Source organism: Ammospiza nelsoni, chromosome 6 (assembly GCF_027579445.1).
Source record: "Ammospiza nelsoni isolate bAmmNel1 chromosome 6, bAmmNel1.pri, whole genome shotgun sequence".
NCBI lineage: Eukaryota > Metazoa > Chordata > Aves > Passeriformes > Passerellidae > Ammospiza > Ammospiza nelsoni.
Window position 1 is genome coordinate 56,285,484 of NC_080638.1, and position 12,549 is coordinate 56,298,032.

The following is a 12,549-nucleotide window of genomic DNA, read 5'->3' on the forward strand; positions in this document are numbered from 1 at the left end:
TTTAAGGTAAATGACCTTTACGGCCCCTTCCAACCCCACCCAAGCCACAGTTGTGTCCCTGCAGCGATGACACGACCCAAAGCCAGGCCAGCACCTTCCGCCCAGGTGCCCCTCGGGCCGGGTGCGGGACCCGCGGCGGCACCGCCGCCTCCCCCGGCCGGGCCCGGCAGGGCTGGAGCCGCCTCCTGACGTCGGGAACCTGCGGCGCGGGGGCGGAGCGGGGCGGGCGCCGGGAGCGGCCCGCGGGGCAGGCAGAGCCGGCTGGCGGGGCGCGGTGCCCGGCTGCCGCCGCGCCGAGGGCCGCAGCAGGTAGGACGGACGGGCGGGCGGGCAGGGGCCGGGGGGCCGCGGGGCCGGCACACAAAGGGCTGTGCCGGCGGCTCCCAGCTCCCCTTCCCGGGCGCTTTGTCGGGGCCGCGGTGTGTGGGGCCGCTCGTATGTAGTGACACGGGCGCGGCAGCGCGGAGCGGCGGCTCCCGGAGCGGCGGGGAGGCGGCGGGGGCCGTGCGGGCTGTGCCCGGTCCCCGCGGAGGGCACCCATCCCCACCTGAGCGCCCGAGGCCGCTGAGGCTGCTGAGGCGGCGGTCGGGCCGGGCAGCGCCGCGCAGCCCGGGGAAAATGGAGATCTCCTTCCCCCGGTGCGCTTAGGAATGCAGCTGGGAGCCCGGGAGGTGGGTGAGGGGAAGGCGAGAGCCTGGCGTGTGCTGTGCATGCTCCTTCCTTCAGCCAGGCAGGGGAAAATGGGATGTTGTGGGAGAGGCAGGCGGGGAGGCCGCAGGAGCAGCGACAACAAACAGGTGTGGCCGGGAGAGCGGCCGGTGAGTGCCGCACGCCGCTCAGCAATGCCGCCCCTCCGCACCGAGCCCCGCTGGGAACCCATCGCAGCCTGGGCTCCCCGACCTGGGGCCGCAGAGCGGGTCGGTGTTTGGAGCGGCCGTGCAGCGGGGGAGGAAGGAAGGAAGGAAGGATTTGCGGCTCCCAACTTACATCAGTGTGGAAGTGGGATGAGCAATGGGGAGGTTGGTCTCCTCCCTCCTAGCGCTGGTGTAAGCGCTCCTGGGAATGCGCTGAGAAAGGTTAGAGGAGCCACGTTATGTCACCTCACTGATGTGCTGGTCCACGTCTCTGGTGATGGGGGAGGCTCAGGCTGTGTAGCACTGTGGTAGTGGTGAGGAAATGTTCTGGAAATGTTCTGGAAAGGAGATCTTTGTTGTTTTCTCTTTTTTCCCCTCCACCATATTTCATAATTTCATTCATTGGATTCAAGCTGGATGCTTCAAGTTTTTAAACAATCCTTTCTGCAGATCCTTAGTCTTGCTTTGCCATGGGAGTATTTCCAGGGCTGCAGAGCTCCTACGCATGGGCAGTAGGTCCTGGCAGATGCTTCACGACTGCTTGTTGTCACCAGAGATTTAAGATAGGAGCACAAGTGCATGAGGCAGAGTTGGGTCCCATGGTAGAGGGAAATTTGGGAATGGCAGATACACACTCTTGTACTTGCACACTTCATTAATAGCTAACTGTGTCTTGTGGGTTTTTTTGTGTTTAGGATGTATAAAGGTTAAGTGCCAAGCGCCAAAATGAGCGTGACTTCGTGGTTCTTGGTGAGCAGCACTGGCATTCGCCATCGGCTCCCTCGGGAGATGATATTTGTTGGGAGAGATGACTGTGAACTGATGCTCCAGGTAACGTGGCTTTATTTTTTTTGTAATTATTTCTTCTGAAGATGCAGTAGATGTGTATGTAATGCTGGGGATCTGTAGAGATATTTGATGCTTTCAAGTGACACCTTTTAAAAGGAACCTCCTCTTTTTATCCTGAGTCTGTGTTCCCCGTGAAGACTTCATGTTTGTGACAGCACAAGTGTGGTTTTCAAATTGCCATGTCATCAGATGGATAGGATCTGTAGTGGTGGGAGATTAATCAAATAGATTAACTGTCTTGATGCTACTAGAAGCCGTAAACAAAGACATTCCATTCTGTCCTGATCTGTGATTATGCTGCTGGCTTTTTTTAGCTTTTAACACATGTGCTGTTTACATGTGATTTGAATGCAGGCAGGGTTTTTTGTTTACCTGTTTTTCCCTTTAAGTTTGATTAAATTATTTATGCTGGTATTTCTCAGGTGTTTTTATCATAGTAGAAAACACTGATGTTTTGGTAGGCTGAGTAGGCTGGTGACCTCTTCCCAAAGTAATTGTGTTACTTGGGCAAACTTTCAGCTTCTGTTAGTACTTTCCATACCAGCATGTGTCTGTGCTGGACCTGATCCAGCATGTCTGAAGTGTTGGCTATGGTCTGGTGTTTGACAGCATAATGTAGTAGATGTCACTCCAGACGAATGGGGCTGCAATCTTGCAAAGAGCTTTTGACAGGAGCAGTTTAGCTCAGGAATTTGTAGAAGCTCAGAATTAAATTAGTGATTCTGCTAAACCCATGCCATGAGTACTTAAGTGCACAAAAAATGTTCTATTGCACCTGCCTGTCCCCCTTTTGCCCCTTTGTGAAGGTGGCAAAATTAGGAAGCTGCCTGCACAATGGAGACTCCCTCCTCATAATTTCCACTGCTGACCTGATCACAGGTATGCCCTAAATGCTGTGCTGATGTAGGAGGCTGTGTTTGTAGTTGCTGCAGGGATTTTGTATGATATGTCAGTAGGAGGCCTGTTTAGAGAGGTAGAAGTTCTTGTACAAGGTGTGGTTGAAGGACAAGGTGCTGTCTAGCTGTAGTAAAGTGTCAGTGTCCACAAGAGGAGAGCTTGCAGTGTTTGTCCTGCTCTGCATGCTGGCAGTGAGTGCAAAGCTGTGCTGCAGTGGTAGGGCTGGGACTCCTGTTCCAGAGCACATCATTTGTTTGGGTTCTCCCATGAATCACACTATCTCTTATTTCATGTTTCTACATGTCTGGCTGCTGAGGCATGTAAAGGTGAGACATTTAAAATGTCCTGATATTTGCTGAACATCTGCGTTTGGCTGCTCAGGAACCTGATTGGCATCTTCTCTCATGACTTGGAGGGAGAAAACACACAGTGGCCCTGGTTTCCAGAAATGGTCTGAGTTTTTAGGCTGCCCATCTTAATATCTTATGAAGAAACTTGAGGGTTGTTGTGCATTTTTCTTACTGTCAGCTTTCAGTACTCTGACAGCCATGTCTCAGGCTGTGCACTCTAAAATAAAAGTACCCAAATACCTGTTCTGCTTAAAATGCACAGCTTGTTTCTCTGGTTGCTTGTGGGGTTAACTGGATGTCATGGATTGTGAGCCACTCCATACCAACCAGACTATTTCATGCTTCTTTGCAAGCCTGAGCTGGCTTGTCAGTGTTGCTTGTGGAGTACCCAGCCTTGTGAGGCTCTTCCTCACAAGTGCCATGCACTTTTCTACAAGGTAAATGAATTGAGATTCTTGGGGGAGCCAGGAATATCTGTGAAATGGTTGTATCTGGGGGTTCATAGGTGGTGGTGGTATTAAAAGAGGTTTCCATTGTTTCACCAGAGTGAAGGCTCTGGATTGTCTATAAAAGCCAGCAGCTTGTGTTCATGGGGTGAGCTACATGTGACCCTTTATATACATACTGGTCTGCTATCTCCAGTAATAAAGCTTTTTCTAGGCTCACATGTAAGGTCTTGTTTTGAACAGCACAGCACATTCTTTTCCTAGCCATTTGTTTATGAAGATGTTTTCCAGAGCTACCTGGGGCTCCAAATGAGATGTTTGTAGTAAGACTGAGTGCAGAAGAGAAACTGAGCAGAGAGACTTCATATCCAAGCAGAATTGTATGTGAGCAGATGGAGAATGAGATCTAAAAATAGACTTTTTCCCTACTGTGACTGTCCATGTCACAAAATGATTGTGCAGACTGGCACAATCATTTGTCTTGGGGGAAGCTTAAGAAGGAAGGGCAGTTATCAGAGCAGATGGACAGAGCTCTTGTGGCAGTTGTTTGCACCTTGTAGTATTTCTGTGGTACTGACCCTGAAACTGTATATTCACTGCATGGTTATTTTCCATATATATTTCAAGATACTGGCATTTAATCCTTTAAAGTGCACAGCTGGGGACACACTGGCAGTGACTGGGTGACCTGGTCAGTGTTTTTTCATCTCTAAGGCTGTTACTGCTCATTGATTTCACAGTGATATGGTTTGTGGTTCCCTGTTGAGACCACGTGTAGCATGGTGCTCAAACACACAACACAGAGATAATTCTTGTCCTGGAGATCTGCAGTCTTTCCTTTCTCAATTTACTGTTTTAGAAGTGTCTTATATATTGATATTTTCTTGGAATGTACTGTCTCAAGGTATCAGATCTCTAAAACAGCAAAAAAGGATGGATTTGTCACCAAGCAATTAAGCTTTAGTTTTGTCTGGTTTTCTTATTTCTTAATACAAGTAGTGGATTTGCTTTCTGATTAACAAAGAGGTGAAGAAACCCAAAGTCTTTAATCTTAAAGTAGGTCTGATAGTGAGGAAACATAATCTACCTTGATATCTTCTATACCTACTAAGAGGATTAGAAATATTTTAAATGTTTTTGCAGCTCTCTAAAGCTTCTAGCACAAGTAAATGCTAGATTTACATTGGGTTTGAATGTTAATGCATGGGTGAAAATGCCATGAAGTGGAGATGTAGCTTGGCATGCAGTGTTGCTACCAGAGCCAAGAGCTCAATTCTGCCCTTTTTCTAAGAAAAATGCTTGATTTCTTCAACAGCCTTGCTGCTTCCTTCAGGTAACAGTCAGCAAACTGCAGGAGTGTGGAAATCTGGACCTTCACTAACTTGCACTGCTGTGGGTTTTTAATGTGAAACTTAGGGGTGGTAGGAAGTAATGTTCTAAAAAGATCTGCTTTTTTTTTAAATCAAAAATAAAATAATTTTGGGACCATCCTAAAGAAAATAATTTTCCCCTCCTCCAACATCCTTCTTTTGGAAAATGAAGCTGCCATTTTTATCAGCTTTGATAACTTGCTTAATGTGATAGGTACTCAGGGGACAAACATTTTGCTAACTCAAAAATGTCACTTAACCATTAAAACATTCCCTGCTGCTCCTAAACAAAACATTTTTTTGCATTTTTGCTAAAAGTAAATATTTACAGAATGAAAAGCAGTGTCATGATTTCCCTGGTTTTGTTTGAGAGTGATGTTTACTGGAAAATTTGGGAAATAGAAATGTTTAACCAGTGCTCCCCTGATTATTTCCCTCCCTCTAGAGTGATGCTCTGGGCATGTGAGTTTGTACATGAGTGTGAGTTATAGCAGGAGTCGGTGCAGGCAGCATGGTGCTTTCTGTTTTGTGCCTTTATCCTATATGCCTTTTGAGACAGCCTGACATTTCCTATCAGGAGACACTGTTTGCAATTGCTTATAACTCTGCTAAACTTTGTAGCTGTTTGGGACGAGAGTTTATTTTCCAGGCATCTGTTTTATGCAGTGTGTTCTGGATGCAATAATTTATCTCCCTTCTTTGGTCTTTGCTGTGAGCAACTCTGAGAAAAATGCTGTTTTCTTCAGGTCAATTATTTAAAAGAATATGTAGCCTGTTCTTTGAAGTTCTGGCATTGTAGTAGAGCTGGGTCAGTGAAGATTTTCAAGAGTGAATGACTAAGTTGGAGGTGGTGGGTTTGTTGTTTTTTTGCCCACATCGAGCGGCTTTGACCAAGTTCCAAACCTTTGAATAAAATCTGGAGTTTGAATGTGGCCAGCAGGGACTTATTTGATAGCATTGCCTTAAGTAATTTCATCTGGGAGTGAGATTGAAGGAGGGGATGAAGTGGAGAAGTGTCACAGGTGGGTAAAGAGTAACTGGGTGCAGGTATTCACAAGGCTGTGCCGGATTAGATCAGGGTACACCTAACCTGGCATCCTGGCTCAGTGGTCAAAGCAGCTGTCAAGGAAAGGGCAAGAACAAGCCAAGAGTGCAATGATACTTCCACAAAGCTTGCTCAACCTCTTTACCTGTGTTTCAGGAAGCCACAGGTCAGATCTTTGCATCTAGTGGTTGGATTTCTAGTCTACAGAGCTTCACCAAGTGATGAAGATTTGGCCAAGTGAAGAAGTACAAGTACAAGTGAGGATTCTGTTTGTGCAGAGTGAGAGGAGGAGCAGCAGGGCCTGGAGAAGTGGAGAGGGTGGTGCACATAGGGCAGAAGCCTCTCAGTGTGGGCAAAACGGGCATTACAGGATGTGGCTGCTGAGCAGCATCGCCCTTAGGCCTGAGATGGGTCAAGACTTGCTATTTATTATTCTGGTGTCAGAAGAGAGCTGTGAAAGCTCCTAGCCAAGCATCTGTCACTGCTCCAGATGGGACCAGTGCTGCTTATGATACCAATTAGTCAGTTCAGGTGTAGGGCCTTGTGAGCTGGACACATAAGTTCATTGTGGTGAATCACACAAAAGTAACAATTCTGCGTTTCCATCTTTGTCAAAAAGACAGGGAATTACAAGCATTCTAGGCACTGAAGGAGCGTTCTTATGGCTGCTAAGTCAAGTGTTTATAACTGCAGAGCAGTTACAACACACTAGTGTGAAGGCTGGCTGTGTAAGGGTGCTCTGCCCCTGTGTACACAGGCCTGAAGATGCAATCTGTTATTGTGCCGTTCCCGGGTATTTTTCCCCGCAGGATCTGTTCTGTGTCTGGTATGCAGGGTGCACGGCGTGCTCCACAAATAACAGAGTGCAAAGATGAGCCCTGCCTGTGTGTGACATCTGGTCAAATTAAGGTTTCATTGACCTGATGTATCCTGCCTTCCCTGGGCCATACTTGATAATATCATGTCTCTCCTGTGTAGTTTAGGAAGTGCATACATAAACAAGGGTGAATAGGTGTGGTTGTCTACAGCGTTATGCTGGGAAGAAGCAGATGGTGAGAACTTGGTAGATGATCTTCTTCCTGATCCTTCTAGGTGGATTCACCACAGTACAGAAGTTGTATCCCTCCATTGCTCATGTATTTCCAGCACTGGGAGCTCCCAGAAGAAACCATGAGGATTCTCTGCTGGTTTTTGTGTCTGGACCTCCTTCCCCATCGCAGTGTAGGGTGGAAGTGGGAGGCTGTAGTTGGGATGGGGAGATGCCCTACCTGTGCTGTTTTGCTGCAGTTATCTAGAGGGTGTGAACAGGCACCTAAGTTAGTCCCTGGGTGTTGGGAATTGCCAAGAGTAATTCATTAGGTGTTACAAAGGAAGTAAGTGTCTTTCAGAAGGGAATGGATCTAGCCTTGGGAAGGTGCTGCTTTTTGACAGGTAGTGTTTCCAGGTGCTGAGACAGCAGCTGTGGGAGGAAGGATGCACATCCTGTATTTCCAGGCCTAGAGTTGTTGTTTTGGCTCTTCCTTGTCCCATTGTGTTCTGTTAATGTGCAGTTGATGGGAGGAGGTTATGATGCCTGGTGGCACTTGGGTGTAGGAGGCTGGAGGCATATCAAGACTGGCAGACCTGGGAGGGGAGTTCATTGCTGGAGGCAGGGTAGGGAGAGAGGTGATGGTGGCACTGAAGGCAGGAGGTTATTAGGGTTCAGAGGGCTTCATGCAGCTGGCAAGGTGCTGGAAGCCTGGACTGCCAAGAGAGGGTTTGTCCCGCTCTGGAGTGGGCAGGGAAAAAAGGGAGATGTATCTTCCTTGCATGAGATCCTGATCCAGGCAGTAGCAGCTCAGCTGCACTATAAAAATTCAGGCTTATGTCCCACCTAAAATGACGCTTTTCCATTCCTCCTGGGTGGCCATGTAAAACAAAGGAAAAGCCAGGGCATCTGTGGGCAGCATGCTCCCTGCCTGTGGTCAGGATCTGACCCTGGGTCACCTGAACCACTTCACTTTGGGGATGGGGAACCAGCGAGCAAAAACCCATTTTATCCCAAAATAACGGGTTAAGTTTTTATGGGAACCGTGCCAGCCTCCAAATCCCTTTGCCAAGCTGTGGGGATTACAGTTTCATTTTCCTGGAGGATTTCTCTCTTTGTTCAGTGCCTTATTTTTTGCTTGAATACTCAGCCCTGGTTCAGCCACAGATCTGCAAAGCCCATGATTTCGGCTGCAGCAGAGCCGAGGGCAGGAGCCTCTGCAGCCTGGGAGCTGTAAAGAGAGTCCAGCCCCAGGATGAGGTGGCTGCACTTGCTGAAGAGATTTGTCTGCTTAGGCAGAGTCATTAGAAGCTGGCAGCACCTGCCCCTGGGAGCCATCAGGCTGCCACAGGGGTGACACACTTGCAACCAGCCTGGGGCAGGATGGAGCATTCACTGATATTCTGGAAAAGTACTGGAGCAGCCAGTGCACACAACGCTGTGAAATGCTTTGTGGTGAAAGAGAAGGACCCATCTGTGACCCAACACCCCTCCTGAAAGAGGTGTTCACATCTGTCATTAAATGTTATCCAGCATATGTTTACTTTTGATGAGCAAAATTCACATTTCAGGCCAGCGTGCCTGGAAACTGATTTTTGTTGTTGTTTTGTTGGGTTGTTTGGTTTTTTTTGTAGTTGTTGTTAGGTTTTTTGTTTGTTTTGGGGTTTTGTTTTGTTTTGTTTTGTTTTTTAATTTGGTTTTGTCTGTCTCCATTCTAAAGTGGGACACCAGCAGAGGTTTATATTTCCTTACTGGGACACTTGTGCAGAGCACAGTACTGGCAGAAATGTAACCTGTTCTCTATGGAAAGTATTTGAGCAACTGTTTTATTGCATGCTGCCACCAGAACGCTGCAGTTACTCTGTGCCAGAAGTGCACAGCAGACTGCAGTGAGGAACAGGGAAACGGCTCATATTTGTTTATTTTATCTCCAGTGCCACGATGCCTCGCGGCACTGGCAGGGCTGAGGTCCAAATCTCAACCCCAACCGGTAGGTTTTCACCCATGGTAATTCTCCTGAGAAAAAAGTAGCATCTGTATCTGCACAGACAGCTGAGCTGAGTCTGCTCCCTGGCCCTGTGGGGAAGCACAGGCTGTCTGGCTCTATTTCTCCTCCTGCCTTCCTGAGCAGGTCTTTGTGCCTTGTGGATTTTGCTTGGCATCTCTGCAGCTCATGCTTTCATCCTGAGATCCCTGTTCTCTGCATCAGACCCTTCCCCAAACACAAAGCTGTAGGGTGTGTGCAGCACACGTAGCCACAGTGTGATTAGTGCCTCTGTGGAGATTCCTGCATGCATTTGAAGCTGATTTGATGATGTGTGCAGTTTTGAGAATCACAAGTGAGCTGCCTGCTTTTATGGCTGATTGGAAACTGATGATCCAAGGTGTTGGTACCACTGTGGGGCTGGCAGACCCCCAGGTACCATTCCTGTGTTTTGTACCATCTGCTTAACATGATCATGGAAGAAGGAAGAGCTAAATATAAAGTACCTCCATCCTCAGTTATATGCTGTGTGTGCATTTTGTCTGCTAGGTATTTAAAACATGATGCATGGTAGGTAGTATGACAGAAGAGCAACACAACCTTATATTAGGAAGTGATTTGAATGTCTGGAAATTCCAGCCCTGGATGAGAGCTGAGTGTAGTAACAAATCAGTGCCCATGTTTTCCCTGCAGAGAAGTGTAAATATTCCTAATCAGAAAAGCACACGTGTTTTCCTGAGAGTTGTTTTCATTTGATAACAGGTCTGGTGTTGGGACATGGTGAGAATGCTATGTGCTTCCTTCATGTCCAGCCTCTTGGAGTGTAGCCTTGTTTCTTGCTTGAAGATCACCACTGCTTAAGAGAATAATACCTCCCTTCCTTTTTTTTCCCCTTCTCAACCTCCCCTGAGCTACTCCAGCTCTGGTTTGGTTGTTTGCATCTCTCACCCATAGCTCAGGACTGCTGCTCTCCCTATCACAAGTGCTTTTCTGGTGAAACAGATTAACTGCAAGGATGTACTGGTTATTTTTTGCTGTTGACATCTGGATATAAGTAACTGAGGTTTCTTATTAACACTTTATTGGAAATTCTGTTGGGTTTTTTTTTATTTTGGACCTCTGTGTTTGTCTACTCCTGACAGACCAGTCTTGCCTTTGGTTGTAGAGGTCATGGCTGATCATTAAGCAAGACTCAGTATTTGGTGCACGTGTGCATTTAGGCTAGAAGTCCTCTTATGTTAGTGACTCAGTGAACTTAATTGCAGTCTTTCAATTTATAGATGCCTAAAATCTTTCCAGTGAAGTTGCAGATGGCTGGGAGCTCTGCACCCATGGGCAGCTCCGTAATGTGTTGACTCAGGCTTCTTAAATCAGTTTCTGTGATTCAGCAGGTCACTCCTTAGAAACCACTGGCCTGCTGGGCTGAAGTGACTGTCCCTGGGCTCTCAGCTGTTGCCAGCATGGAAACTGGTTAGTCTCCTCTTGGGAAGTGGGATTGAGGGAGCCTGCTCCTCTCTGAGCACCGTCAGCCGCTGAGTTGCTGCTGGCACTGCACACAAGAGCAGTTTATGTTAAATGTGACTGATGTTGAAATAAACCACACCTCAGTTCTCAAGTAAGAGTGACCTTTGGCAAGTCTGCATCAAAATAAATAAGGTGTGATTTTAGTTACTTTGAGTTTCCTTGGAGACAGGCCCCTAGGAACTCCTGCTGCCAGTTCCTGTGATGTTCGCTGGCTTAACGTAAACAAAACTAAGAAAATTCCTCTCTTCTCCACAAAAGCATGAAATTTCACAGAAGTGCAATATGCATAACAGTTTGCCTTGTTCCTGATGTGCTCTTAAAGAGATGCTGAGAGGTTGGATGAAGACTGTGGGTCAGATTTTGCATGTTGTTTTGACTGTTTTTGCCCTAGGCTTTCTTGAACACAGCTGAAACTTCCTTGGAAAACAGGGTGGCATAAATTGGTTCCTTTGGTGACCTCTTTCTGCATTTATGGAGGGGAATATCATGTTGCAGGAATACATGTCTGCTCCCCTGAGATGACCCCCATCTGATTGGGGACCCCTGAGTGGCTGAAGTCAGCTGTTGTAGAACAGCAGACCAAGGGCTGTGCTCAGTTACACCAGGGTCAGATGCAGGGCAAATTGAATTTTTTGGAGACAGCTGGTTCCCAGAAATAAACTTCTTTTTAAGTGACCTGTGATCCATTTAAAGTCAGATACCAGATCTGCCCCAATTTTTGTCTGGGTTAACTTTTTGGGCTGGAAACCTTTCTGCCCTTGGAAGGGAGCTGAATGGTTTGTTCTGCCTTTAGAATCTGTTAATCTTTAAATGAGCCTCCATGATGTGCTGTAAAAAGCTAAAGCAAACACTGCTGCACCAGTTTATCAGCATTCCCTTGTATCTCATTGGGAACAGTGGCATCCACAATTTTGAGCAGCAGAGGGATCACAGGGGTGACAGACCACGTCTGTGCTGGGCAGGCTTTGCATGGTTGCCTGTGCGTGGTTGTCTTTGACTCCAGTGGCATGAAGCACAGCACACAAATGCCCATGGATAGGGACAGGGGATGGTCATCGCCCTCTGCTGTGACAGTGGTCACAAGGGTCTTCAGGGTGTGAGAGAGACGAGAATGCTGAATCCATGTTCAGAAGGCTTGATATATTATTTTGTAATATATATATATATATATATATATATATATTACATTATTACTATACTAAAAAGAAATAGAAAGAAAAGTTCTCAGAAGACTAGCTAAGGATAGAAAACAATAAATAACAAAGGTCTGTGTCTCAGCAGAGAGCAAGACCCAGCTCTGCTGTGAGTGGTCAGTAAATCCAAACATCCACAGAAGACCAAACACGGATCCACCTGTTGCATTCCACAGCAGCAGATAACCATTGTTTACACTTTGTTGCTGAAACTTCTCAGCTTCAGCAGGAAAAATCCTAACGAAAGGATTTTAATGAAAAGATGTCTGTGACACTCTGCTGTGTAGGTGAGGTGTGGTGATCCCTCCAGGAGCCCTGTCCATACAGTGCTCAAACAGCCAGACTGCTGTGGGGACAGGCTCTGGGCTCACATCCCTCCAAAGGTTTTGAAGGATCATGTGACAGATCAGGAACAACCCCAGCTTGTGGAGCATCAGCTGCTGTGGTACCTGAGGCTGCGCCTGGAGACACTGCTGTCCTCGGGGCCAGCAGGGCCTGGGCAGTGTCCCTCAGCTGTGCTCACCTGGACCATCCCTACCTTGCACTGCACACACCTGCCACAGCCACTTGAGTCTCTGAAAATGGACTCAGGAGCTGCACTTGGTGTGGATAATAGGAGAGAGAAGCAGTGCCTTCACTGCAAATGCTTAAAATCTGCCCTGCCGTGAGGTCAGGCTCAGACAGCTAGTGTGGGGATGGCATGGGGGTGAGGGGTTTGTGTGTGCCCCTCTGTGTTGCTTCTCCTGTTTAGTGCTCAGCATAGCAGAGGCACAGGTGGGGTGTCCCCAGCCACATTGTCTCTGCCTGTCCCACCTCTGTTTGTGTCTTTGGGGGGTGATTGCTGCATGAGCAGCATCAGTTGGGCAGCAAAGCATGAAGTGTTTCCTTGGCAGTCCAGCAGCATGTGGATAACTGTGTTAGTGAGGGAGCTGGAGTCACTTGCCCCTGTCCTCACTGCCTCTGCTTGGGGTGACATGTCATGAGTAGTGTGAGGGACGTTGCAAGGTGGA

At 47.5% G+C, this 12,549-nt stretch overlaps 1 protein-coding gene across 5 annotated transcripts in view; it reads left to right on the forward strand.

Annotated features, from left to right (window-relative positions):
- The first annotated feature begins 281 nt into the window (after positions 1 to 281).
- Positions 282 to 12,549, forward strand: part of CEP170B (centrosomal protein 170B) — a 56,437-nt gene continuing 44,169 nt past the window's right edge. For 4 of the 5 annotated variants that reach the window (XM_059474022.1, XM_059474026.1, XM_059474025.1 and 1 more), the window contains exons 1-2: positions 282 to 309; positions 1,550 to 1,685. In XM_059474022.1, the coding sequence (XP_059330005.1) occupies positions 1,581 to 1,685 (105 nt within the window). In that variant the 5' untranslated portion in view covers positions 282 to 309; positions 1,550 to 1,580. Of the gene's footprint in view, positions 310 to 1,549; positions 1,686 to 5,967; positions 6,069 to 12,549 lie in introns of those variants that run through there. The other variant, XM_059474024.1, reaches the window with a different exon arrangement.